The sequence below is a fragment of the Purpureocillium lilacinum genome (assembly GCF_023168085.1).
Source record: "Purpureocillium lilacinum CBS 284.36 DNA, scaffold_4, whole genome shotgun sequence".
Taxonomy (NCBI): domain Eukaryota; kingdom Fungi; phylum Ascomycota; class Sordariomycetes; order Hypocreales; family Ophiocordycipitaceae; genus Purpureocillium; species Purpureocillium lilacinum.
Window position 1 is genome coordinate 1,321,028 of NW_027072114.1, and position 25,333 is coordinate 1,346,360.

The 25,333-nt window shown below is 60.9% G+C and overlaps 7 protein-coding genes across 7 annotated transcripts; 3 read left to right on the top strand and 4 right to left on the bottom strand.

Annotated features, from left to right (window-relative positions):
• Window positions 1-532: 532 nt before the first annotated feature.
• PLICBS_005605 (uncharacterized protein) lies at window positions 533-2,451 on the bottom strand (the record flags this gene model as incomplete). Its single annotated transcript, XM_018319290.1, has 7 exons — window positions 533-1,119; window positions 1,181-1,433; window positions 1,504-1,616; window positions 1,682-1,806; window positions 1,917-2,072; window positions 2,140-2,244; window positions 2,297-2,451. The coding sequence occupies 7 exons, from the start codon at window positions 2,449-2,451 to the stop codon at window positions 533-535; spliced, it is 1,494 nt and encodes a 497-aa protein (XP_018181764.1).
• A 2,257-nt stretch (window positions 2,452-4,708) lies between these two features.
• PLICBS_005606 (MutS-like protein) lies at window positions 4,709-7,604 on the top strand (the record flags this gene model as incomplete). The annotated part of the gene is made up of 3 exons (XM_018319291.1): window positions 4,709-4,732; window positions 4,789-4,920; window positions 4,983-7,604. 3 exons carry the CDS (start codon window positions 4,709-4,711, stop codon window positions 7,602-7,604), a joined length of 2,778 nt encoding a protein of 925 aa, XP_018181765.1.
• Window positions 7,605-7,987: 383 nt separating this feature from the next.
• PLICBS_005607 (uncharacterized protein) lies at window positions 7,988-8,907 on the bottom strand (the record flags this gene model as incomplete). Its single annotated transcript, XM_018319292.1, has 4 exons — window positions 7,988-8,091; window positions 8,176-8,364; window positions 8,437-8,556; window positions 8,697-8,907. 4 exons carry the CDS (start codon window positions 8,905-8,907, stop codon window positions 7,988-7,990), a joined length of 624 nt encoding a protein of 207 aa, XP_018181766.1.
• Window positions 8,908-9,444: 537 nt separating this feature from the next.
• Window positions 9,445-10,725, top strand: PLICBS_005608 (tRNA (guanine(9)-N(1))-methyltransferase; the record flags this gene model as incomplete). Its single annotated transcript, XM_018319293.2, has 1 exon — window positions 9,445-10,725. The coding sequence occupies one exon, from the start codon at window positions 9,445-9,447 to the stop codon at window positions 10,723-10,725; it is 1,281 nt and encodes a 426-aa protein (XP_018181767.2).
• Window positions 10,726-10,854: 129 nt separating this feature from the next.
• On the bottom strand, window positions 10,855-12,577 carry PLICBS_005609 (uncharacterized protein; the record flags this gene model as incomplete). Its single annotated transcript, XM_018319294.2, has 4 exons — window positions 10,855-11,479; window positions 11,533-11,979; window positions 12,044-12,238; window positions 12,303-12,577. 4 exons carry the CDS (start codon window positions 12,575-12,577, stop codon window positions 10,855-10,857), a joined length of 1,542 nt encoding a protein of 513 aa, XP_018181768.2.
• Window positions 12,578-16,477: 3,900 nt separating this feature from the next.
• PLICBS_005610 (kinase-regulated stress-responsive transcription factor skn7) lies at window positions 16,478-18,586 on the bottom strand (the record flags this gene model as incomplete). The annotated part of the gene is made up of 7 exons (XM_018319296.2): window positions 16,478-16,869; window positions 16,925-17,123; window positions 17,185-18,042; window positions 18,112-18,252; window positions 18,312-18,384; window positions 18,442-18,458; window positions 18,530-18,586. The coding sequence occupies 7 exons, from the start codon at window positions 18,584-18,586 to the stop codon at window positions 16,478-16,480; spliced, it is 1,737 nt and encodes a 578-aa protein (XP_018181770.2).
• A 4,392-nt stretch (window positions 18,587-22,978) lies between these two features.
• Window positions 22,979-25,319, top strand: PLICBS_005611 (uncharacterized protein; the record flags this gene model as incomplete). Its single annotated transcript, XM_018319297.2, has 3 exons — window positions 22,979-23,077; window positions 23,142-23,198; window positions 23,262-25,319. 3 exons carry the CDS (start codon window positions 22,979-22,981, stop codon window positions 25,317-25,319), a joined length of 2,214 nt encoding a protein of 737 aa, XP_018181771.2.
• Window positions 25,320-25,333: the final 14 nt, after the last annotated feature.

The following is a 25,333-nucleotide window of genomic DNA, read 5'->3' on the forward strand; positions in this document are numbered from 1 at the left end:
CAGGCTGGAACACCTACACACTGAGAGATGCTGCCGGGAAGATCGCACGACACGTCAGCTAAGCGAATTGCACCCCCTCTGGTTGCAAGAGCTCACCACGGCGATGCAGGACGGGCCACGTTCTTGCAAGTCAGGCCGATCCCAACCTTCCTGCTCACTGGCATAGCCGGTCCCCAAAGCGTGCAGCTGCGGGCAATCCGCAAAATGAGAGCCAGCGACGAAGTGAACCAAAGGAAAGTCCATCCTTTCCCTCACTGAACGCGAGGGCAGAGCAGTGAGGCGCAGCTGCAAGGCCATCTTGGTCCGAATCCCTTGTTTCTATACAGCTACATCTGACGTATATGAATCGTGCCTGCTAAATACTGCTGATGCTGTCCAGAGCAATGAACGTGTTCTATCCAGCCCGCGTGGCCATCGCACATGGCCAGAAGGTCCTGCCTGTCCCGTCCGCCTGTTCCATCACCATTGCTAAAGTGGGTATCAACTGTCACGGTCAACAACAACTCATGATTCCAGCCTCCCGTGGGCCGCTCTATGCCCACTTCCCGAGTAGACTCATCAGCGCCATGCCGGCGACGAGGGCAAAGCCCGCGAGGCCGACCGTCAAGAGGTTCGCGTCGGCGAGCTCCGGCCTCTTGCCGTGGGCGCCCGTCATCCAGTCGGCGGCCCACATCTCGACGAGGCCGACCCAGACGAGGATGCCGGCGGAGAGTGCGTCAAGGGTGCCGATAGCAAGGAGGGTGGAGCGGTCTTTGCCGTTGAACTTGTGCAGGACGCCGATGCCAATGGCCATGCCGATCGGAGTGATGAAGGCAAAGAGAGAGGCGAGGCCGAGCTTCTTCTTCATGGAGAGGCCCGCGTGAGCCGTGGCGCCTTCGGAAGACGATGGGATCCGCATCGTCTCCGCCGTGGGGGAGTTGGCCGACTTGTCGGTGTCCTGGGCCGCGGACCCATTGTTAAAGACACCGTGCCCGTGGGTGAGTTGGGAGTCGGCCGCGGTGCCGATCGTGGCAATACGCGAGCCAAGGGCGAGACCCTCAAACACTTGGTGGAAGAGGATGACCACGAAAAGGGTGAGAAAGAAGGAATCGCCCGCAACAACCAGAGTGAGGCCAATGACTAGACGGTGCAAGTCAGCACACAAGCAGCTCATGGAAAGGCACGCAGCTAGGGTGCTTACGCAGAGAGTGGAACAGGATGCCGGCCTCCATGACGAGGATGGAGACGACCTCGCTTGACAGCACGGCGCGCGCGCGATCCTCAAAGGAGAGCGAGGCGGCACGGCGCGTCTTGGCGAGCACGACGCGGTGGCCGATGAATTCGACGATGAAGGAGAGAAAGATGCCCGCCATGACGATAGCAGACGTAACGGCCTCATATCCCAAGTCGCCAATGCACTTGTTGCCGAACATGAGCGACGCATGGGTGTAGAGCTGTAGAGGTCAGCACACCGCAGAGCTAACATGGCTTGAGATTGAAGGGCAAGTCGTCGCGGTGTCTTACATGGACAAAGGCTGTGGAGATGATGATGCCGGTGCCAAACTGCTTCAAGACCGTGAAGGCAACGTTGAGCTTGTTGGGGAGCAGCCTGGTAAGGAGGATCGGCCCAAAGACACCTGCGACGCGACGTGTAAGTATGATGGCAACATCGGCTGCTGAGCGTCAGTGGGGTCGGACATACCGAGGGCGCTCGTAGCAAGGATCGCAAAGAGGAGACCGACTCGAAGCGGCACGTTGTAGTCTCGCGTCACCTTGTCGCATTGAGCCTGGCCGCCGCTCTCGCTTTCGCCGTCGCCAACGCAGTGCCTGTCAAGCATGTCATCAGCCTTTGGTTCGCGATTGTGTCTCGCGGTTACCAGGGGTGTTCCCCGTCACGGATCATGAAAATCGCTGCACGACATGGAAGGAGCGCTTACTCGACGCCGGCGTGGAAGTGACAGTGCTTGTTTCCTGATGAACCACTTCCACTCCCGCTCCCGCTATCGTGGTCGTGGTCGTGGTCGCCGCCTTCCGTGCCTTCATCCGTCTGAGGGTCGACCTCGACATCGTCGCCGTTTGGACCAATACAATACCTGAGTCAATCCTCAGTCAGTCTGCCATATAAGAACCTCTATCGAGTAGGGGCTAGAAATATCTCACATTTCAGCGCCATGGTGGTGGCAGCCTGTAAATTGAGCGGGAATGTCGGTCGTCTGCGTGGGCGTTGTCTTGACCTGGAACTCTGTCGTCCCGGCCATACAGAACCTGCCGTCGCAAGTCAGTTTCCAATTACAACTGCACTACAGGCATCGCGCACATTTGTGATCCATGAAAGTGGCAGCTGGAAATGGCTGTGACTTCGGGAGCGCTGCTCGCGGTTGTCGACGGAGCCGCCGTCTGTCTGGGGACGACGCCTCCTGAGGCGGCAGCGACACCGCACAGGGCGAGGCTTGTGTATAGTTTGGCATGCATGATTGCTCTTGTGCTCGACGACACCAAAGAATGGAATGTGCCGCGTTTGCCGGGTGAATAAACCGTTTGTGTGGCGGGAGAATGTGCCGTGATAGCCGTCGTGTTGCAGCGGCCGTGTTTAAAATAAGCTTAAATCAGACTTCTGCGGCGTTCGTCGGCTAGCCCGTCGCTCTGCGACCAACCTTCTTTTCTTCGAGAAAGAAGAAAAGGTTCAACAGAGAGACAATCGGTGACCGAACGGACGGAGGCTGAGTTGCTGATGATATGTAGAACGGCACAACCCCGTCTCTGGCACTACACTCTATTATAGCCTCACCCGTGGCCACCGACCGGACGACGTCCTCGCACATTTTTCAAGCGGCATGGCGACCCCTCCCCATGTCGCGCGGTATAAACACTGGGCCCAGAGGTGATGGCGCTGCGTAGAGTTGGTCTTGGCGAACGGTCAGCATCGTGGTGGGAGAACCCGGATGGCCATGCGCTGAATGTGGGCTTCAACCTTGATGGTCGCCCGGCCCACGATGGGCTCATGCAGCCAAGCCGCGACGCCCTCTTTCGCGCAATCAAAGTACAGTTCAGGCGTCTATGCGAGCGGGATGCAGCAGAGCGGTCTTTTCAGTTGTTGCCTGCTCTCTGGATCATGGAGCGTATCATGAGTATGGGCGCGGGATGGTCTCTCAGGGTTCATGTCGAACAATTGCAAGAGTGCCACGACGAGGCAGTGCTTCGTTCTATCCGATCCATCGCGCAGGTCAGGTCTTCCAAGGCAGTGCGACGGTTCGCTTCGGCGGTCGCTTCGGGCGGATCGTCGCGGTGCAGCCGATTCGTGCATGCTTAAGCATATACTACCACGTCAAAGTAAGCATGAAACAAGGTTCCGTAGCATATGCATGGGCGTTTGCCGCCGTCCCGCGACCGCTTCCGCCCGTGTGCACCTCTTCACGCTCATGAAAGAGCTGTAAAGCCGAAGAGTGCAATGGTTGTGTTCCTGGACTCGCGAGCAAAGTCGGCCAAAGAACCAGCAGTGTAGCGATTCCAGCAGGCGACTTTCCTACCTACTGACACGGCAGCGCGGTATCATGCCCTTGATTTGGAACGTGCACAACGGTCCAGCAAGGTTTCGGGAATTATCTCACGCATGCCTATTGCCGCGAAAGCATTGGTCCGGATGTTGGGCGAAACGCTCCGTCCGTGACGTCTGATTGCTGCTTCGCCTGTTGGCCCCCTGTCTACAACGGCCCGCGGGGCACGGCTCGGCGTCCAAGCTTGCCTGCATGCCCTTCAATCCACTCGGCCTCAGCTCATACGGCCGAAAACGGCCTTCGGTTGTTGCAGCCGTCCGTCAAAAGGTCCTTGCTGAAGGTCACCGTCGCCGGTTGTGCAGCTGTGGGACCTGGAAGCGTCCACTGCGGCGCCGTACGGGGCCCGCGGTTGCAAAGCGGCAACTCTGGAGGGCCATGCGAAGTACCGGACGGAACCTGTGGCGGGACGGCGGGGGGCATCGGTCTGAACTATTGGTGATTACGCTGCTGCGAAACAGTACGTCAGGGTCGTTTCTCTGACACACTTCCCTGGCGCAATTGGCCCGAAGGAGATCTCCAGGCCAGTGGGCGATGAGACAGATGCTGCGATGCTGTACGTTGTCACGAGTAGACCAGCTCTGCTTGCATGATTTGGGGTCTGGCTTGCTTCTCACACATCCCGGTGAGCTATGACAGCTTCCTCGACGAGGAGAAACCTGCGTGCGTGCTTATTTGAAGGCTAACCGCGATGGCTTCGGGCGACCAGAACGGGATTGACAGGCGATATAGGAGACTCAGGTGGCGGCAGACCTCTCCACGGCGGCGATGGAGCCCCGGCTGCGCGATGTGACCGTTGAGCGGGAGAGCTGGGGGTGAGGTTTGGATTGTCCTCTCAGGCATGGAAAGTGCGCGCTGCGTGAGAAACAACCAATGGAACTTGGGACTCTTCCAGGGGATGAAGCCGCTGTGCACCTCCAGCTGCATCTCCCGAGTTCAGCCACTGATAGGGGCCTGAGCCACACACCCGGCACGTGCTGTGGGACGTCCCAGCCTGGAAGACGCAACGCGGCAGTCTCGTGCCGCCACTTTAATTGACGGGCAAGCCAAAAACGCGTGGCGGGGGCCAAGGCGCGTCTCCCCAGCTTCACCTCCTGTTGCCACTGCACGTTGCGCAACAGCCAGCAGCGCCTTGAGATTGATTGCCAGCACAGCGCTCAATCAAACTTGACACAACCATGGCGTCACGACCAGAGCTCAAGGTATGCATGAACCGCACTCACCATTGTTTGACATGGCTGACGTTCGTCCGGCGAAGCTCGATGACGAGGGCGGCTTCATCCGCTTCTTCAAGTCCCTTCCCGCCGTCGGCGACGACACCATACGCATCTTCGATCGAGGCGATTGGTACACGTCTCACGGCCAGGATGCTATGTTCATTGCGAAGACCGTAAGCTACCCGTGCTGCTTGAGCTCCTGAAGGAAGGAGTTGCAAGTCTGACTGTTGGACAGGTCTACAAGACGACGTCCGTCGTGCGACAGCTCGGCCGCAACGACCACACCGGTCTCCCCTCCGTCACAATGACCATCACCGTCTTCCGACAGTTTTTGCGAGAGGCCCTCTTCAAGCTTGGCAAGCGCATCGAGATCTGGGAGAGCCCCAGCGGCCGCATGAACTGGAAGTGCGTGAAGCAGGCATCCCCGGGAAACCTGCAGGATGTCGAGGACGACCTCGGCGGCCAGATTGATTCTGCTCCCATGATCATGGCCGTCAAGATCTCCGCCAAAGCATCCGAGGCGCGCAATGTCGGTGTCTGTTTCGCCGACGCCAGCGTCCGAGAGCTCGGCGTCAGCGAATTCCTCGACAACGACCTCTACTCCAACTTCGAATCTCTCCTCATCCAACTCGGCGTTCGCGAGTGCATCATCCAGCTCGACAGAGGAGAAAAGGACAAGGACCCCGAACTGGCTAAGCTGAGGCAGATCATCGACAACTGTGGCGTCGCGATTGCCGAGCGACCCGCGGGAGACTTTGGCACCAGGGACATTGAGCAAGACCTTGCCCGGCTGCTCAAGGATGAAAAGTCGGCAACCCTTCTCCCGCAAACAGACCTGAAGCTGGCCATGGGCTCGGCCGCGTCCCTCATCAAGTACTTGGGGGTCTTGCAGGATCCCTCCAACTTCGGCCAGTACCAGCTGTACCAGCACGATCTGGCTCAGTTCATGAAGCTCGACGCGGCAGCACTCAAGGCTCTCAATCTCATGCCCGGCCCGCGCGACGGATCCAAGACGATGAGCATCTTTGGCGTGCTGAATCACTGCAAGACCCCTGTTGGCAGTCGATTGCTCGCCCAGTGGCTCAAACAGCCGCTCATGAGCAAGCAGGAGATAGAAAAGAGACAACAGCTGGTCGAAGCCTTCTTCAGCGACACCGAGCTGCGCCAGACCATGCAGGAGGAGCACTTGCGGTCCGTCCCTGACCTCTACCGTCTGTCTAAGCGGTTTCAGCGGGGCAAGGCGAATCTCGAAGACGTTGTGCGAGCCTATCAAGTGGTCATCCGCTTGCCCGGCTTCATCGGCACGTTTGAGGGGGTCATGGACGAGGCATACCGTGATCCATTGGATGAGGCGTACACATCGAAGCTACGCGACCTCTCCGACAGCCTCGGCAAGCTGCAGGACATGGTCGAGCAGACAGTTGACCTCGATGCCCTCGACCGACACGAGTACATTATCAAGTCTGAATACGATCAGAGCCTGCGAATCATTCGCCGGAAGCTGGACCAGCTTGACCGGGACATCAGGGAAGAGTTCCACGAGGCAGCAAGAGATCTGGGCCAGGAGGCAGACAAGAAAATCTTCCTCGAGACGAACCACAAGGTCCACGGCGTCTGCATGCGACTGACGAGGCAGGAGGCCGGTTGCATCAGGAATAAGTCAAAGTACCAGGAATGCTCAACGCAAAAGAATGGCGTCTACTTCACGACCAAGAAGATGCAAGGTTACCGCCGCGAGTACGACCAGCTGTCGCAAAACTACAACCGCACCCAGAGCAGCCTGGTCAACGAGGTCGTTCAAGTTGCGTCGTCTTACTGCCCCGTCTTGGAAAGGCTAGCAGGTGTCCTGGCGCACCTCGATGTCATCGTCTCGTTGGCGCATTGCTCCGTCCACGCGCCGGAGGCCTACGTCCGGCCCAAGATTCACCCTCGTGGTGAGGGCCAAACCAAGCTTGTCGGGGCCCGGCATCCGTGCATGGAGCTGCAAGACGACGTGCAGTTCATTACAAACGACGTTGACTTGACGCGGGACAAGTCATCGTTTCTCATCATCACCGGCCCCAACATGGGCGGCAAGTCAACGTATATTCGTCAGGCCGGCGTGATTGCGCTCATGGCTCAGGTTGGCTGCTTCGTTCCTTGTCAGGAAGCCGAGCTTACCATCTTCGACTCCATCCTCGCCCGTGTCGGCGCGAGCGACTCTCAGCTCAAGGGCGTGTCGACGTTCATGGCTGAGATGCTGGAGACGGCCAACATTCTCAAATCCGCCACGGCCGAGTCGCTCATCATCATCGACGAGCTGGGGCGCGGGACATCGACATATGACGGCTTTGGCCTGGCGTGGGCCATCTCGGAGCACATTGTTAAGGAAATTGGCTGCTTCGCCATGTTCGCCACGCACTTCCACGAGCTCACCGCCCTGGCGGACCAGTACCCCCAGGTGCGCAACCTGCACGTCACGGCGCACATCGGTGGCACCGGCAGCGACGCCAGCGCCAACGCCAAGCGTGAGGTGACGCTGCTGTACAAGGTCGAGCCGGGCATCTGCGACCAGAGCTTCGGCATCCACGTCGCCGAGCTGGTGCGCTTCCCGGACAAGGTGGTGCGCATGGCCAAGCGCAAGGCCGACGAGCTCGAGGACTTTACCACCAAGCATGAGGACGCGGCGCTGAGCTACAGCAAGGCGGACGTCGAGGAGGGCAGCGCCATGCTCAAGCAGCTGCTCGTGCAGTGGAAGGACCAGGTCCGCGCCGGGGACATGACAAAGGAGGAGCAGGTGGCGAAGCTCAAGGAGCTGGTGGCCGCGGACGCGAAGCTGCAGGCGAATCCCTTTTTTCAGTCGGTCAAGGCCCTGTAGGTGACGCATCAAGAGGATGTCATTTATTGAGAGGCCTGGAGCAAGGACTGGGATGTATATTAGAATGTAAGCGGGCGTTTCTGGTAATCCAACAGCCAATATCAATGGGAACAATTGGCGATCCGGTATCTTGAAAGCCTTCTCTATGGAAGATGCGCCGTTCACACAGGCTACCAGTGTTACGCAGGCTGTTCGACACCCCTAGCCACCCATCATCACGCGCGATGGCCGAGGTTCAAACAAAGAAACTCCATTTCTCTAGTGGTGGCATTCCGCTTCCCTCTCCCCCGGGAAGGGCTCGGTGGTAATAGTAGTATGTACACGCATCCGACTGGTACAAAAATCGGACAGCTTTCCCTCTCCCTTGGCGGCGTTTTTCAACTCTATTGGCTGCCCTCGACGGTGGCGTTGACCGGGTTGACCTCGAATCCGTACTTTTCCTTGATGAGCTCCCTCCTCCGCTCCTCGTAGCCGGGGGCACGGATGCCTGGGAAGTCATCGTTAGTTAGCATACACTCCATCTCCGCAGGGGAAACAAGTATAGAGATGGGGAGGTGGGGTTCCAACGCACCTCGTCCCTCGCCGACCTCGGAAATCGTCTGCTCGATGGGCACCCGCGTCGTCCGCCGGACCGTCTCCTTGCGCGCAAACTCGTCGTCCTCCTTCTTGAAGCTGTCGATACGGGCGCCGAACAGGTGGAGGGTGCCCTGGAGACCACCGATCAGGGCGCCGATACCCATGACAACGGGCATACGGCGAGCTGGTGTATATCGTTAGTCGCTAGTCACGCGGTGTCCCGCAGGACGCATGGAGTTGGCGCATGGGAACGTACATGGCAGACCGAGGACACCACCGCACATGAAACCACCAAAGGCCGCGGCCCAGGCATCGTCCTTTTCGCGCAGGTTCATCATCGTTCGGGAGAAGAAGGCGTAGGCACCGGGGCCGGCAGCTGCGCGTTGCGTTAGCCCACGTCCACTGCGTCTCCGACAGAATCCCAGCGGCGCCCAAGCCGGGCAATCGCGCCGCCGCTTGTCCCCGAATTGGGGCCATTCCTTCGACATCATAACTGGGAAGGGCGTGTCGTCGTACCGCAGATGCCAATGATGGGTGCGCCACGGGTAAAGACGCTCATGGCGCCGACGTTGCGCTTCGACATGGCGTTCCGGATGGCGGCGAGGAAGAAGCCGCTGCCGAGGCCGACGAGCGCCGTCTTGGCCGTCTCGTCGAGGACATCGTGGGGCTTGTACGGCTGCTCGGGCTCCAGGAGCGCCTTGGGGCTGATGCTCGCTTCGCGTTCCATGGCGTCGGGGAGGCGGGGCGGGCGCGGAGGAACGACGTCGTTGATGGGGGGGAGGAGAGCTGTTTGTTGCCCGTACGGCCGTCGGTCGTTGGAGTCTCAATTCAAAGCTGGGAGTGGCCCGCTGAGGTAAGGCCCGCCGGCGCTTCACGTGACTAATCCCCAATTGGGGCGAGCGGATTGGCTGTGTGCCTTGATGGCCTGGGGGGGGCTCCACCCTGGACCTCGAAAGGCACTAACAATTAATTTCTGGCGCAGCTGCGACGTGTGTCAACACCATCGAGTTGAATGACATCTCATGTCACTCATACTCATTTCAATATTCTCTCCAGCAAAGCACAGGATCTTCGCTCCTTTGAACCCATCTTGAGTGGCCGAATGTCGCCTTAAGATCGCGGCCTCCTATTTGCATTTGTGAGAACCGAAACTTGCATCGTCTCAATTCTCCAAACTATCACCAACGATCACCAACGCCAATTGCTTCGTCGGGATTCGGTCGCCGATTGTAAGGGAAGACAACAATAAGCAGGGTGCATCAACATGAGCTCCACGGAGGGAGTCGTTGACGTGCCCGCGCAGGCCGCTCCCAGCCAGCCTGCGCCACAACCTGAGGGCACCAGCGCAAACACCACAACACAAACACATCCCGCGCCCACAAATGAAGCCGCAAGCACCCACGACAATGCGCCATCCAACACCGCCGCCGCCGGAGTACCTACCGGGACGGAACCTGCCGCCCCTCCTCCCATGTCCAAAAACGCCCTCAAGCGCCTCCGCCGCGCCCAAGAGTGGGAAGACGGCAAAGACGACCGCCGCAAGCGCCGCAAGGAGAAGCGGCAGACGCGGCGCGAGCGCCAACGCGAGGAGCGCGCCGCCCTCGTCGCGCAGGGCGTGGACCCCAAATCTCTCGCCCCGCCCCCGCGGCCGCCCTCGGCGCTCGTCCCCGTGGCGCTCATCGTCGACTGCGACTTCGAGCGCTACATGACGGACAAGGAGCGCGTGTCGCTCTCCAGCCAGGTGACGCGCTGCTACGCCGACAACCGCGCCGCGCGGTACCGCTCGCACCTCTGGCTCGCGGGCTGGGGCGGCGCCATCGAGCGCCGCTTCAACGACGTGCTCGGGCGCCAGCAGGACCACTGGAAGGGCGTGGGCTTCGCGCCGGGCGACTTTCTCGCGTGCGCGGAGCTGGCACGTGAAAAGATGCGCGGTGGCAGTGGTGCGCAGGCGGCTGGTGAGATGATACCCGCGCTGCAGCGCAGCGTCGACGAGCCCGTGTCGTGGGACGTCGCCGAGCGGGAGCCCTTCCCGCTGCCGGACCCGGCCCAGCCGCTCGACGAGCGCTACCGCGACGTCGTGTACCTGACGTCCGAGTCGCCATACACGCTGCAGCGGCTGGAGCCGCACACGAGCTACGTCATCGGCGGGCTGGTGGACAAGAACCGCGAGAAGGGGCTATGCTACCGGCGGGCGCGGGAGAAGGGGATCCGCACCGCGCGGCTGCCCATCGGCGAGTTCATGGTCCTCAAGAGCCGGCAGATCCTCGCCACCAACCACGTCGTCGAGATTATGCTCAAGTGGCTCGAGTGCGAGGACTGGGGCGAGGCGTTCATGGCGGTGATTCCGAAGCGCAAGGGCGGGAAACTCATCGGCGAGGAGGGTGAGGAGGGCGTCGAGGAGGGTGCGTCGGAGGTTGTTGAGGACGAAGACGTAGGCGACGATGTTCAGGAGGTAGACGACGAAGCAGCGGAATCTGCCGAGGCTGGCGACACTGGAGAAGGCATTGGCGAAGGTGGGGATGACGCAAAGCAGGAGACTCAATGACACCCGTCGTGATAGACTACCCATACGCCAGCCGGGATATCCTTTCCAGAGCGGAACAAAACGAAGAACATCCATGTACACCATCATGTGCATCCCATAATACACGGCCCGAGCGGCTACTTGACCCCTCTAAAACTCCATCGATTCGTCATCTCGTTCCCTCTTAACGCGCGTGTCCTTCTCGTCCTTGAGGATACCCGCGACAAACGTCCTAAAGTAATCCACGTACGGCTTCAAGCTCGTCTTCTCCCAGTCCGCCAGCGCCTTGCCCTTGTCGTCTCCTTCGCCGTCGCCATCGTCCCTCCAGGCATCAATCTCAGCGAGCAAGCTCTGCACCGTGGGCACGCCCAGGGGGTCGAACGCCTCGAGGTCGCGCGTATCGATGGGCACGCAGACGCGGCCGGTGCCGGGATGGACGACAAAGGGACTCTTCAGCAAGTGGTTGAGTTTCTTGCTAACCTCGATATCCAGCCGCGGGTACGTGTACTCGAGGACGATGTCCTGCTTGGCTTCGAGAAGGGCCTTGGAGTCGAGGTGCTTGCTCGCGCCCGTCTTGGCCATGGCATCGATGTCCGCCCATTTGGACGTCGAGGCGCGTCCCGGGGCTGCGTCCCACTTGCGCCGCAGCGAGTCGTTGAGGGTCTTGTCGGGCAGGAGCTGAAGCAGCTTCTCGGCGCGTTCCGCTGTGCCCCAGGGGTCCTGGCCTTCGAGCACATCGTCCTGGAAGTGTGACTTGAGAATATCCAGGCTCCGGCTATTATGGTCAGCATCATGGTAAAGGGGGCAGGCGGAGTTCAAGGCACGTACGAGAGATGTGGGTGCAGTGGCCGCCGCACATTCACCTTCTTACCGCCTTGCGCACCACCCTTTACCACCTCAAGGTAACCGGCAATAGCCCTTCTCTTCTGGTCGTCCAAGCTGCGGACCTTCTTGTCGCACACCCAGGCGTGTGCACCTCGGCGACCGGAGTAAACCCACATGATGTGCTTGAAGCCAAAGTCGTCTCGCAGCGACGCGTCGACGACCTTGATCGCCATGGTCATGAATGTCCAGCACTTGTTGCAGATGTTGGCCTTGTCGCAGCAGGTACGAATGTCGTCGTAGTCCGTCAAGTCGATATCGAAGCACAGCTCCTTGGCGAGGGGCTTGAAGGCGGACGAGTTGCGGAGCGTCTTGCGGTCGCGCGGGTTGGTGGTGTAGACGGGGCCGATTTCGAAACGCGACGGCATGAGGCGGAGGACATCTTTGCGCAGGCTAGCCGTGGCAAACATTAGCAAACCATCTCTTGAAGTGGCCGTCTTGGGGACTCGACGCGTACAGGTCTGCTGTGGCAAAGGACTGGTATCGCAGGTAGGCGTCGTTTTGCAGGGTAAAGGCAAACTCTCGGTTGCCAAAGTCGTTTGTGGGCGTGGGGCTGTGGTTGAGCCACTGGAACAGCTGCCGCCAGGGGAAGAGTCGCTGGTAGAAGCTGCGCATGACCTCGGGGTCGGATGCCTTGAGCGAGGCGACGTCACTGTTGCGGCGTTAGATGCCGTACGACTTGTCACGGAGTGCATGTGTGCGGATCGGGGACGAACACTGGGGACGCGGGCGCTCTCGCGGGCGGGCTAGAAGGTTGCTCCTTGACGGGCGCAGAGCTGGGAAACTCGTCATCGGAATCGTCGTCAAACATGTTTTCCAGCTGGACCTCCTTCTTGACGGGCTGGGGCGCGGCAGCAGCGGCCTCGGGGGCCTGCATGTTGACATCGCCATCGGCGTCCGGGGCGCTGCTGGGGATGCCCGCGTCGTCCATGGGCTCGTCCTTGACGGCGCCCTGGGGCGACTGGGGCCCTCCTTCGACCGAGTGCGGCATGGCTGGGTTGAGGTTGGCGATGTCGGGTTGCGCGGTCGGGATGGCAGTCGGCGCTTGACGAATTGGCGGTGCGGCGACTGCGATGCGGTCGGGTGGGTTGAAGGCGACGGGACGCGTTGAGTGAGGGTGAGACGCGTCTGGTGGTGGGCGAGCGCGTAAAGCCGTTCCCACGGCGGTGCGGCTAGCGGGACATGATCCACTGTCGTGGATGGCCGCTGGCCGCCGACTCGAGGTCACTCCAGCAGTGCTGGCAACGCTGGCAGGCGCCGCGTTCCTCCACGCCAGGGCGAGGGATTGCTGGCTGGCGACACCCGACCTTGGTACCTAGCACAATTCCTCACTCCAGCCCGACTCTCCTTCGTCGATGCCGGGCTCCACGACTCTTCCATCTAAAGGTGCCTGGTCCTTCCTTGCCGACAGGACAGGCCCCGACAGCTCGACGCCTCGGGACCTTCCATTGAAACTCGTACCACCTCGCATGCACCCTGCCTGCTCGAACCCGGATAGACCCCGTCGCTGCCGGGCGCACAAACCTGATTCAGCAAAAACCACCTCATACCCGGTCGCGGCGGCTTTCGTGTTGGCCCCCTGCACGGCCAAGATTGTTTGTACTCCGAAGGCAACCAACAACACGCTCGCAATGTGCCAAGGCCGTGTCCGACCTCACGCAAAACACACGTGCCGGGCCGCCGTCGCCGCCCGCCGCCCGCCGCCGACGCTGCTGCTGCCCGTCAGTGCAGTGCACTGCGAGCAACTCACCCGACCAACAACGGGCGCGAATGAATGAGTCGAGAACCAGCTCACGATACGTATTGCCTAGTACAGCGTTGCCACTGATATTCGTAGGTCATGCGATGATGCGTAACCGTGCGGTGGGCGGTGCTCTTCGCGACTATGAAAAGCCAACGCCCTGTGATCCCTGGCTTCTACATACTGTACCTTATGAAACGAGGTCTGTTTTCGGTCGTGGACTCGTGATGATACGGGGCAGCATCAGGGTTCGTGAAGCACAACACGGCACACCGCTGCGCGCAACTCGGCACCTCATGCAGCCAGATAAACCGTTCGTCGCTGCATTTTGAGTGCCGTTACACACAAGCCCACCCGTTCCGTCGCATCAAATCCACCCATCCCGGCCCGGGCTCGTGCAAGCCCAGAACGGGCACGTCTTTTCCACTTCATAATCATCCCTCCCCGTCTCACACCACCCTCCCCCCACGCGCGCCCCACGCGGTGCCAGGGCACGCACGCACGGCCACCAGCGTCATTGTCGTCGTCGTCGGTCACCGCACCTCTCCCGTGCTTGCTTGCCTGCCTGCTCCTTGGCTTCCCGATTCGAGCCCTCCTCGCACCCCGGTCTCGCAACCCGAGATGCCTTTCTGCCGGGGCCACAGGGGGGTCCGCGCCTTTTTGACGGGCGGCCTGGGGATGGCATGGCATGGCATGGCAGGGAGGGATGGGAGGGCGCGACCCGGCCTGGCCTGGGCCAGGCTCGGCCAGGCTGGGCTCTCGGCCTCGGGGGGGCTTGGGGCTGGGCTGATGTCGGGTCTCGCCCTGAAGGCTTGGCTGGGCCGGGCTGGGCCAGTCCATTAGTTACCCTCCGTTTTTTCCTTGGTTCGCTTGGTCGTTGAATCGGATGTGAAGCAAGCAGCATGTCCGCGGGGATGCCAGATGCGGCGGCAATGGTGCTGCTTTCGGGTCGTGCCCGAGAAGCGAACAAGGGGGGCCACGAAGCAACAACAGGCAGGCAGGCAGGCAGGGTGTTATTACTCGTACGAGCACGGAGTAGTAGTACATGTATGTATGTGCAACGTCTTGTGCTTCATACGCATGTAAGCCAACGTCAGACAGGGACCATTGGCGGTTTTGTGCCCCCAGCCGCAGGCCTCCAGTCCGTCCATCGTCTCCAGCTCCGGCCACGCTCGCTTACACGCTTTCCGAGCGTGTGTCGCGAGACCATGAATGCACCTCATTTCGTAGACTGTAGGTAGCACCGCGTCATATCTGCCCGTCTACGCAGCATGCTCCATCAACCATCATCACACTGCCTCGCGATTCAATTCCAAAGGCTACTTACCTACGAACATTCTACCTGCGGCTCGCACATCATCCGGTGCAGGGGCCCGCTTCGGCGCGAGTCCGCCCCCCCGGGCGCTTGACGCCAGCGGTAGCTCGCTTTTTCACAACTGCCGAGAGGCATGGAAGCAACCTTGGAAATCCTGCCGTGATGCCCTGTCCTGTGCTTTCCCGCGTCCTGTTTGCTGCTGCTACATCCTAGTTTGCCGTATTACTCGCCATGCATGCACTGATAGCCACCGTCACGCATGGACCCTCGCGATCAACATCCCACACCTCCTCTTCCACCCCCAAACGCAGCAGCATGCCTTATCTTCACCCACGCCGCATCACGTCGCATCAACGTACGCTCTCTGCGGCACACGTTCGTCGCGGCCCCGACAATGACAGGCCCTTTGCTCTGCAGCGGCACGTCAGCCGACTCGCTCACTCGGCCGGTTGGACCCCATCCGGCGGGCCCGCTGCCCTGCGTGTGTTGCTGCTTGCTTGCCTGCGACCAGGGCTTCGCGGCCGTCGTCCCGATCCAGGAAGAATGGTCCGGATGTTATAAGAGGGTGTCCCCGTCGCAGGCATCTCGACTCTTGAGCCTCCCCGAAGAGCCGCCGTCTCGCCAGGTAGGTTGGTATCACATACCTGCCTCACGTCCAGAGGACAAGGCGCCTCGGTGCAACCCTCCCCCAATCTGCCCTTGCGTGCCTTTCTCTGCATGCTTGCTTGCTTCCATTGCTTTCATTGCTTCCTTGCTTCCTTCCTTGCTAGCTTGCCCTGCTCGTCCGCTCCCCTTTCCCGTCTCTGCGAGGCCGTCCGTCCATCCATCCATTCATCTACCTACCCACTCACTCCTAGTCACGACGCATTCAATGTCAACCCATAAAGCTCTTGTCCGTCCCGCATGTCGTTCATCCCATCATCCCACAGCCCGGCCGACTCCATTGATGCTGCCTGCTCCAAACCCCCCACCACCACATCCCTCCCCTTCCCTTTCTCCACCACGCTCGGCCGCACGCCGAAGCTCCGATGCCCCAGAACCCCGCCCGAGGCCCGGTCGAGACCTCGATGGACTCTCAGCCCGGGGCCGGGGTCCGGGCCCAGGAGGCGCGCGCCACGTCAAAAGGGCACTCCCGCAGCCCCGACCGCTACTATTGCCAGGGCCAAGCAAGAGCATGCCTTGCTTCTTATATGAGCCGTTTTCCCGCCGCCCGGCCCTGTGCTCGAGCGCATCATCGTCTCCGGCCTACTCGTCGCCGTTCGGTCTGCCTGTAAGGCACTGGCACGCGCACGTCACCCATCTTCACGCATGCTCTCACGCGACGCCGGCGCATGCCGGCCCCCTCGTCGTCACGGGAAGTCACGTCTTCTTACTGCGCTTTTAGCCTTTGAAGATTGCGTGCCCTCGTAAAGGCCCCTACAGTCTGACCGCCAGATCCCCGTGTCATGGTCGCAATACGCCCACCGTCAAACCCTCGCTCCGCCCATTGGGTAACAGAGCCCGACAGATATCCAGAAATCCCAGCACCCACCGTGCGATCCGACCCTCGAACGGGCCCGTGGCATCGCGACCCGCTTGGTGCCTCCCGTCCCGACGAAGCCAGCTTCTTTTGTGAAACCCTGGCTGGCTAATACCGAAGCCGGTTCCTGAGAACAACTGCGCAGCTCGTCCACGCAGCTCATGGTCGCCCCGCATCGCAGGGGCGCATCGCACCCCGAGACGAAAAGAAATCGTCGCCAGCGAGCTGTCACCGGCCGCTGCTCGCTCGCTCGTCGCTCGCTCGAGTTGTCCGTCCATCGATACCGCGCCCTTTGCCCCTCACGACCCGCCCTCTCTCAGCCATAATTCCCTTGGTTCAAACGCTGTCGCTTTTCGGGCGGGCTGTCGTGGTCCGATATGCGCCCCGACGTCGAGTCCATGGCTGTACCGTAGCCATGACGGCCCATGCCGTACTGATTCCCTCCGTTCATGAAGCCGCCCCACTGGTCTGTGCTACCTTGTGCCATGTGACCCGGGGACCAGCCCGAGCCCGAGGCCCCAGGTGGAGGCGGCGTCGACGTCTCGAATTTCATCGAGTTCCCCATGAACGGGACCCCGCCCATCATATATCCCGATCCGTCCCCCTCGTTCTGGGGGGGTGGGTTCTTGAGGAGATGGGCCATGTGAGTCTTGATCGACTTGAGCATGCCTTCTTTGGTGAATGGCTTAGCCAGCACACCGTTCATGCCTAAATGCCATTAGAACTCCGGCCCTTCGATCGCGAGAAAACAGTGGGCACTCACCGTGCTCAAAATAGCTGTTGACCTCGTCCGGTCTGATGTTGGATGTCATGGCAATGATTGGTGTGGACGGACAGTGCTGGCGAATGTACATGGTCGCCGAGACACCATCCAGTCGAGGCATGATGATGTCCATGAACATCATGTCAAAATGGTCGCGTCCGACCGTGCTAACTCTGTTGAAGGCATCCGCGCCGTTTTGCTACGCTGATGTCAGGGCCAGTCGCCATGAGACGCATTGGGCGGGGGGAGGTGTCACATACCGCGTGTTCAACGTCGCATCCCATCGACTTGAGGAACTTGATTCCTATCTTGGCGCAAGTCGGATCGTCCTCGACCAGGAACACCAATGGCTTCTTCGATCCCCACAGTGATGTCGACTTGTCAGCAGCGGGCGCAGGCGCAGGCGCAGGCGCTGCCGGTGCGGGTGCTGTCGCTTGCGCCGATGTAGTCGGCGGCTCGGAGACGCCCATGGACGCGCCTTCATTTGGCATGGCGTATGGGATCTTGTGGATGTGATCGGACGAAAACGGGTCGATGCCGACCGTCTGTCCTACCGGATATACGGGATACCGGCTCAGATCGGTCATCGGATCGTGCATCATCGGCATCGACACGGGCGTGATGATGGTGGCCGAGTCTGTTGGGGACCCATACATGCCTTGGAGGCGCTCCAGCTCCCGATCGGCAACCGAGTCCGTCGTCACACTAGAGAGCAGCTCCCGGGCCCGGCGAAGCTCTGGGACCGCGTCGTCCACGTCCGCCGTACCGTTGGAGCTGATCGGCTGGTTGACAAGTGTCCGGTTACGGTTGTCGTTGTACGGTGAGAGGTAGTTGAGAAGCTCATACTGCGCCTGTTTCTGGGCGTTGAGCATCTTCTGTAGGGTCAGCACCTCATTGACGAGCAGTCTGTTGGTCTGCGACACGTCGGCATACAGCTCCTGCAGTTGCTGCACTTGTTGCTGCGTAGCCGTCAGCTGCTCCGAGATGACGCTGACATGCTGGCTAGTGGTAAAATCCTCGGCAGCCGGCTGTTTTCTCGGCGCAGGCGCCTTGCGGCGGATGTTGTCGAGGCCATCCTTGCTGTCGGCCCTAAAATAGGGGTGTTTAAATTCGAGAATCTGGCGGCATATACGTCAGCTTGCGACCCATTAACGGCGGCTGCAGTAGTGCCGTGGGGTCGAGCATACATTGCCATTGGGATTTGAAGAGTCGCTGTCGCTGGACGGCTTCACTTTATGAAAGTCGTATTTATTCAGCTGCCGGATGAAACTGGACATGTTGCTGTGCTTGAAGTGCTTCGGCAAGATGGATCTTGTGAACTTTTCACCCTATGTGCAAGTTAGCATGACGCGCGATGCTCGGCTCCAAAGACGCTGACAAGCCGCACCTCCACGACAACGAAACTGTCGCCATCCTTCCCCCACCTCGCGACGTCTTGATGCGAGGGATCCTCGAGCATGCTATTCAGGGCGCGTCAGTCATCGCGATTCAGGCCGGCAGTCGTCGTGCAGCGTTACCGGAACAATTTGCGAACCTGCCGCACGGTTAGCTACCTCGTGGCCCTCGGCAGATACGGCGGGCCGCATCAGAGACTCGAAGACTTACAAACTCGCTCGCGTTGTTGCCGCCGCCCGGGGCGGCGGCCATTTCCGTCCCCGACATGATGTCCTCGAGCGCTGTTGTCGCCGCCGGGCTGGAGCAACGGGAGGGGTCGGCGTTCGGGCTCGAGGCCGGTTCAGCCGACGTCTGCCTGGCAGGCTAGCAACGGGCAAGCCCCAACGGTGACTGCCTCGCAGGGCCGGCGGCGTGTCCAATGGCGCCGGGTGAAGCGTTCTGTCCCTTCAACAGACGGCAGCGGTCGCAGCGTCAAACTGGTTGGTGTAGACGGCAGAAATCTGCCGGCGAGAGCGGAGGCAGACCGGTGCTGCAGATTCTGTCGTCGCCAGTGGCGCAGATGGAGTGCTCGGGGCTCGCGTTGTCGACGGCCACGATGGCGCAAACAATTGATGCGGGCGCGGTCGGGTTGGAGAGACGGTCTGGCTTGCAAGTTCTGGGTTGGACGGCTGGGCAGATGGTGGATGGATGGATGGGAAGGCAAGGCAAGGTAAGGTATGGAACGCCAGCCGGGGGGTGGACCGGGGTGGGAGCGGGCGATCAGGTGAATGACGGCGAGCGTGCACTCCTGGGCCAGGGGAGGGGGAGTGCTGGCGGGGGTGAGAGTGGAGGGCAGGGCAGCCCGGCCCAGTTGCAGGTGCGGTGCTGGCGGGCTGGGGGGTCACCTCAGTCAGTGGAGGGCCCGAGGCGGATGGATGGATGGACGGGCCTCGTCAGGGCTGGAGACTGCCGCACTGGTTAAATGGACCACCGGGGCACCTGGGGCACCTCCTCGTCTGCGCTCCCGTCAGTGTCGACGGCCTCGTCCCATTGACTCGACTCGACGGCGGCGCCCACAGCCACGGCCGGCACGATCGAGTATTGAACGTTGTGACTACATATGTTGCGTCTACCTCGGGCAAAGCAGTATTCACTTTGCCGAATCTTGCCACTGCTACCCTCGGAGCAGAGCAAGAGGGTCAGCAGCCTTTGGCGCAACGAGCCCTCTACCTCGCTCATGCCTCCAGACCTATGGTCTCGCGACTTGTGTGAAGGAATCCCCGCTGGATGAAAAGGGGCCTCGGGCGCCAGACTGCAAAGAAAGCCAGCCCCCCGTCACGATCGGCCCTCTCCCAAGACTCGCGCGCCTCGCTTCGTCGTCGCGCATCCACCGCATCCGGGCTCTCCACAAGGAGGCCACCATCACCTCTTGTCGTGGTACGGTGCGGCAGCACTCACAGATCGCTGGCGCAAGGTAATGGGCGGCTGCTGGCGGCGCATTAGCGACTTGAGCCGGGCCTGCGGGGCCATCAGCAGCCGGCGGCTCCCCAGCCCAGCCCGGCCCAGCCCAGTACCAGTCCAGCAGGTCGTCGCCGTCGACAGGACGGGGGCCACCTGGACGGTACCGAGAAGAACCACAACTGCCTCACAAACGGGTGTGGAAGCAGGGCAATGCAGGCAGGGCACTTGCTGATTGAGTTGAGGCAAGGTGAGAAAGAATGGTTGCCGGGTACCTGCCAGCGGATACCGCGCCAGGTCACTCGGACAGCCCGTGGGCGCTGCCATGGTACGGAGGGGCTAATCTGGACCGGCCTCTCTCTTCAGTGGGCACGTCACCCATGCCATGCTTCATTCAGCAATTTTCCCGGGCCGTGTGGCGCATTCCGCTGCGCACAGTGGGGCGGCGGGCTAGCTCGCTGGCTTGGCCCCAATGGCCGCGCTGCAGTAGCAGAGCACTAACGCACTACGAACCGGGCAAGGCTGGCTCGCGGCCCCTGGCGATGCCCTGCTGCAGCCATTGACGTCCTGCCCACCTCACTCTCACGCACATTTACCCTCATCCATGCATCTTCGTCGCCGTCCTGGTACTGTACGACGTGCTCGAACGGGGATGGGATGTGATGCTCTGGCCCCTCCCTCCCCCGGCGCCCCACGAACCGATGGACAGGACGGCTTCCCGCGCACACACATCTGGTGCAGACGCACGTTCACGCCGCCAGCAGCCCAAACGTCCCGTCGTGCCACGGCCGCCCACCTCCCGTTCTACTGCTCGTCCGACGGGGCGTCGCCCTCGATCAATGGACGCAAATAGCGTCGACGGCATCGCGTCCACGAGAGACGGCCCCCATCCAACGAAGCCGCAGCTGGGCGCCACCTGAGCCAAGGTCATCCGACGCCCGCCTCCGATGGTGCCCTACTGCAGCCGATGCCCCTGCCTCGCCGCCGGATGTGCCGTCCGTTTATTTGAAAGCCGCGTCCATTGGCGCGCGCCAGGCGGACTCAATTTGCGTGCGCGTTGCTTCTTCGAGGGCGACCAACGACCCTTGTCACGATATCCTGTCCAGCTGAGCAGTCGCAACTCAGGTATCGCTCGGACGCAGAGGGCCGGCATCCCAAACCGCCAAATAACGATAGTCAAAATGATGGCATCTCAAACCAAGGCAATTCCAGGCGTCAGGGACGACGGCTTTCCTTTGTCCCGTTGACATGCTGCCAGGATCCCGAGTGCGAGCCACGACTCTCGCTTTGTTTCTGGTCAAGTAAACCGGTTCAACAGACTCTCTGCCCAAGCCACGTCGCGCTAGACGCCCAGGTAGCTTTCCGGAACTTGTCGAATCCCATGCCACATTCTGCCCCTTGATGCGGCAGGTTCCTCTCGGTCCAAGGAATCCGGCTTCTCGGTCTGTCTCATCGGTGCTCGCGGAAGGACAGGGCCCGTTGGTTCTCGATTGCGTCCGAGTTGCGGGACCGGATCGAATGGTCAGGCAAAGCCAAGACTTGTCCACCCGCCCGCTGATGAAGTGCCATGCCTTTGGCGGAGGCGCACCCGCCTGGATCTGGTCAGGGCATGCCAACTGCCGGCCTGATTCTTGGCGAGGCTGATACAGTCTGCCACCAACAGCGGGTGGCAACGCGGACAGTGGCACGCATTGGGTGCAAGTGCCTCCTATTTGTCGAGCCTGGATCGCAGGTGTTTGTGGCATCTGCAAGGACGCCATGCCACACAGACGGGGGCCGCGAATCGGACCTCGATTCCCATGAGGAACGTGGCGAGTGAAACCTGCGCAGGCGAGTAAGACGACTGAGAAAAGACAGGGAGGAATGCATGTCACTTGGGCGGTCCATGGCGGCCGACTGTCCAACTGAGCCAACGGATCTAACCGCAACAAGGTTGCTGAGAGAAATAAGGGCTAAGCCACCGGCTGTCAACCACGACGGGGCGCCTCTCAGCCTCACATGCGAGGGATGTCTGCACTGGCCCATGTAGCAGCGGCATATGAGGTACTTGCGCGTTTACAGTGATGACGTTGACGGTGGTATCGCACTTTGGCGCACACGGCGACACCGGCGGGAGGAAACCCTCTTGAAGCGAACATGGCCCGCAGCTCCACGAGCCGCTCGAGATGAGTCGGGACAAGAATGAAGTGGTGACAGCCTTGGAGGTGGTTGCCGACGTCTTCCAAACAATGAGTGTACCCTATCCTTGTCGCGTTTTGCTGCACTGTACGGCTACTTCCGCCGCGACATCCCAGGTTCACAACAGAACGCATTCGAACCGAAACATTGGGCGCCCGAGAAAATTCGCACGCCAGTCCGGTGTTTCTGGAAGCCGGTCCGCCTGCCTCGAGTTTCTAAATTTAACGTCGATTGGGCAAGAGTTTCAAGCCGCCTGGAGGCTGTCAAGCTTTTTGGGAACAAGCTTCCTCAACTGGCGATTGATGGCCTGCTTGAACGGGCTTGGGCTTGGCAGCCAACACCATCGATCCTCATTTTACCGCGTTAGCCAAACGCTGGATGATCTGCGCCCCTTTTGCGCGTGCAGTATGTATTTGCCAGCCAATGGCTGGTGTTGACGGAGGCTCATGGATCGTCAGCAACGTAATACTTTAGACGCTTGAGACGTGCATGGAGCAGGCCAAGCGTGCTGGGCGTCGAGGCAGCTAAATACCCGAGTATCCCCGGTTCGCGTCTGCAGTCCGCGAGGCTGACTGCTTTTGTAAAAGATCTGCGCAATCTCGCCGATGGGTAGGTGCTCGCTTCCGTTCTGAGGTCCGTGGGATCTACATCAGTTACCCGTTGGCGGCCGGCTAACTTGAGAAAAGAATACATTGTGCTTTGACAAGATACGGCACGCAGGAGCCATCAATGGCAATGAGGCATTCAACAAAAGTAAGCGCAATCGAGGTCTAGCACATGACGAACAACCACTCTGCTCTGCAAACCCTACTCTACTAGTAGAAATGTTATGGTGCACAATGTCATCATTGCAATGAAAGGTCGGGTACAGGGTAGCCGGAACACACACATGGGGAGCGAGCTCACCGACGGTGAGTGTCGGTGAGAAATTTAGACTCCGACTCTTGAGTCACCTTAGCTTTCCTTGGGCTCAGGGTCCGTGTCCCACCGCTTTCCTTCCACAACAAACAACCTCGACGCACCGCTCTTCCCGCGCCTGACGACATGTCGCAAAAAGGGAAGAAGAGCGCTGGCCCGGCCAAGGGCAAGAAGCCCGCCAAGGCCGGCGGCGAGAGCAAGACCGAGGAGGTTTTGCAGGCCGTGGTATGTGTGTCATGGCGGGGCATCGACTGCGCCTGGAGTTCACATCACTGACTGCGTGCGATAGGTCCTCGCCGACTCGTTCCAAGACCGATTCAAGCCCTTTACCGTCGAGAAGCCGAGAGTGTGTCAATGTCCATGTGCCCGCGGCGCGTCGCGACTGTTTGCTGACTGACTGATCCCGCAGTGCCTTCTGCCCCTCGCCAATACCCCCCTCATCGACTACACGCTCGAGTTCCTGGCCATGAATGGCGTTGACGAGGTGTACATCTACTGCGGCGCGCACACCGACCAGGTCGAAGATTATATCAATCGCTCGCGGTGGTCGACGTCCTCGCGATCGTGCCCATTTTCCGTTGTGCAGTTCGTCAGGGTATCCGATGCGCGGTCGGTCGGCGACGTCCTGCGCGACATGGACAAGCGCTCCCTTGTCGACGGCGACTTCATCCTTGTACACGGCGATCTCGTGTCAAACATCATCCTGGACAAAGCCCTCGCGGCGCATCGGAAGCGGAGAGAGACCAGCGCCGCCAACATCATGACGACGGTCCTCCGCAGCGGCGGCCCGGGCGAACACCGAACCAAGACGAACGGCATTACGCCAATATTTGTCGTCGACTCCAAGACCAAGCGGCTGCTTCATTACGACGAGATGCACCCCCTGCAGAGCGACCACTACCTGGCCCTCGACCCCTTGATCGCCGACGAGCTGTCTACCGAGTTTGAGGTGCGGTCGGACTTGATCGACGCGCAGGTCGACATCTGCACAGCCGAGGTGCTGGCCCTGTGGTCCGAAAGCTTCGACTACGAGCTTCCGCGGAGGAATTTCCTGCATGGCGTCCTGAAAGACTGGGAGCTGAACGGCAAGATGATCTACGCCGAGATTCTGGAAGACGGATACGCCGCCCGGGCCAGCAACCTCCAGCAGTACGATGCCATCAGCCGCGACGTTCTCGGCCGGTGGGCGGCCCCCTTCATCCCGGAGGACAACTTGGTGCCCAAGCAGACCTACCAGCGACACGCCAACGGCCTCGTGATGGAGGAGAGCGTTTCACATGCGCACGACGCCCGGTTGACCGACGCCATCATCGGGAGACACACAACCATCGGCTCTGGGAGCAGCATCTCAAGTAGCGTCATTGGCAAGGGCTGCAAGATTGGCGCGAACGTTGTGGTGGAGAACTCGTACATCTGGGACAATGCCACAATCGAGGACGGCGCCAGGATATCATCATCCATCCTGGCAGACTCCGTCACTGTCGGCAAGAACTGCTCCATCCCCAGCGGATCTCTCATCTCCCACAAGGTGCAAATAAGCGACGGCATCTCACTGGATAAGGCAGCCGTGCTCTCGACAGTCACTGCCGAAGGGGAAGCCGTCGAAAAGGATACCGCTCTCCTCGGTCCGAGCACCAACGCCGCGCCCTTCTTCGACCCTGAAGACGACGAGCTGGACGAGGAGGACCCAGCCCGCCTCCAAAAGTCGCTGCTCTACTCGCTCGTGGAATTCAACCTCTCCACGTCCTCCATCTCGACGCTGTCCTCGGACGTTCTCACCGACGACGAGGACGACCCCAACTTCCTAGGCGTCGGCGGCGGTGCCGGCTCTTCGCGCTCGCGCCTCTCCTCCTTCGCGTCGGACGACTCGGGCGGCCGGCTCTCCTTCCACGCCGACGCCGTGCACGGGCTTGTCGACGCCTTGCGCGCCGACTCGGGCGACTTCGACTCGGCCAAGCTCGAGTTCATGGGCCTGCGCCTCGCCAACAACGCGTCGGACGCCATGATGCGCAAGGCCGTCGCCACGGCCTTTGCCCGCCGCGCCGCCGAGCTGCTCACCCCGGAGCACGGCGGCCTCGAGCCCAGCAAGGCCGCCGAGCGCGCCCTCACCGCCAGCAAGGGCGCCACCAAGTTCATCGCCGAGGTGGGCGTCGGCGGTGGCGAGCCCGAGCAGGTCGAGTTCGCGCTCGCCCTCCAGCGCGCCCTGCAGAGCCAGGTCGCCAAGAGCGCCGGCACTGCCACGGACCAGGCCGGCCGGACGGGCACGCTGCTCGCCGCGCTCCTGCAGCAGCTCTACTCGCTCGACATCCTCGAGGAGGAGGGTATCCTCGGCTGGTGGGAGGACGAGCGGGCCGTCGACGGCGAGGGCATGGCTGCGCTCAAGGAGAAGTGCAGGGTGCTGGTGGAGTGGCTGGAGAACGCCGAAGAGGAGGACGACAGCGACGAGGAGGAGAGCGACGACGAGTAGTTACCTTTGCTAGA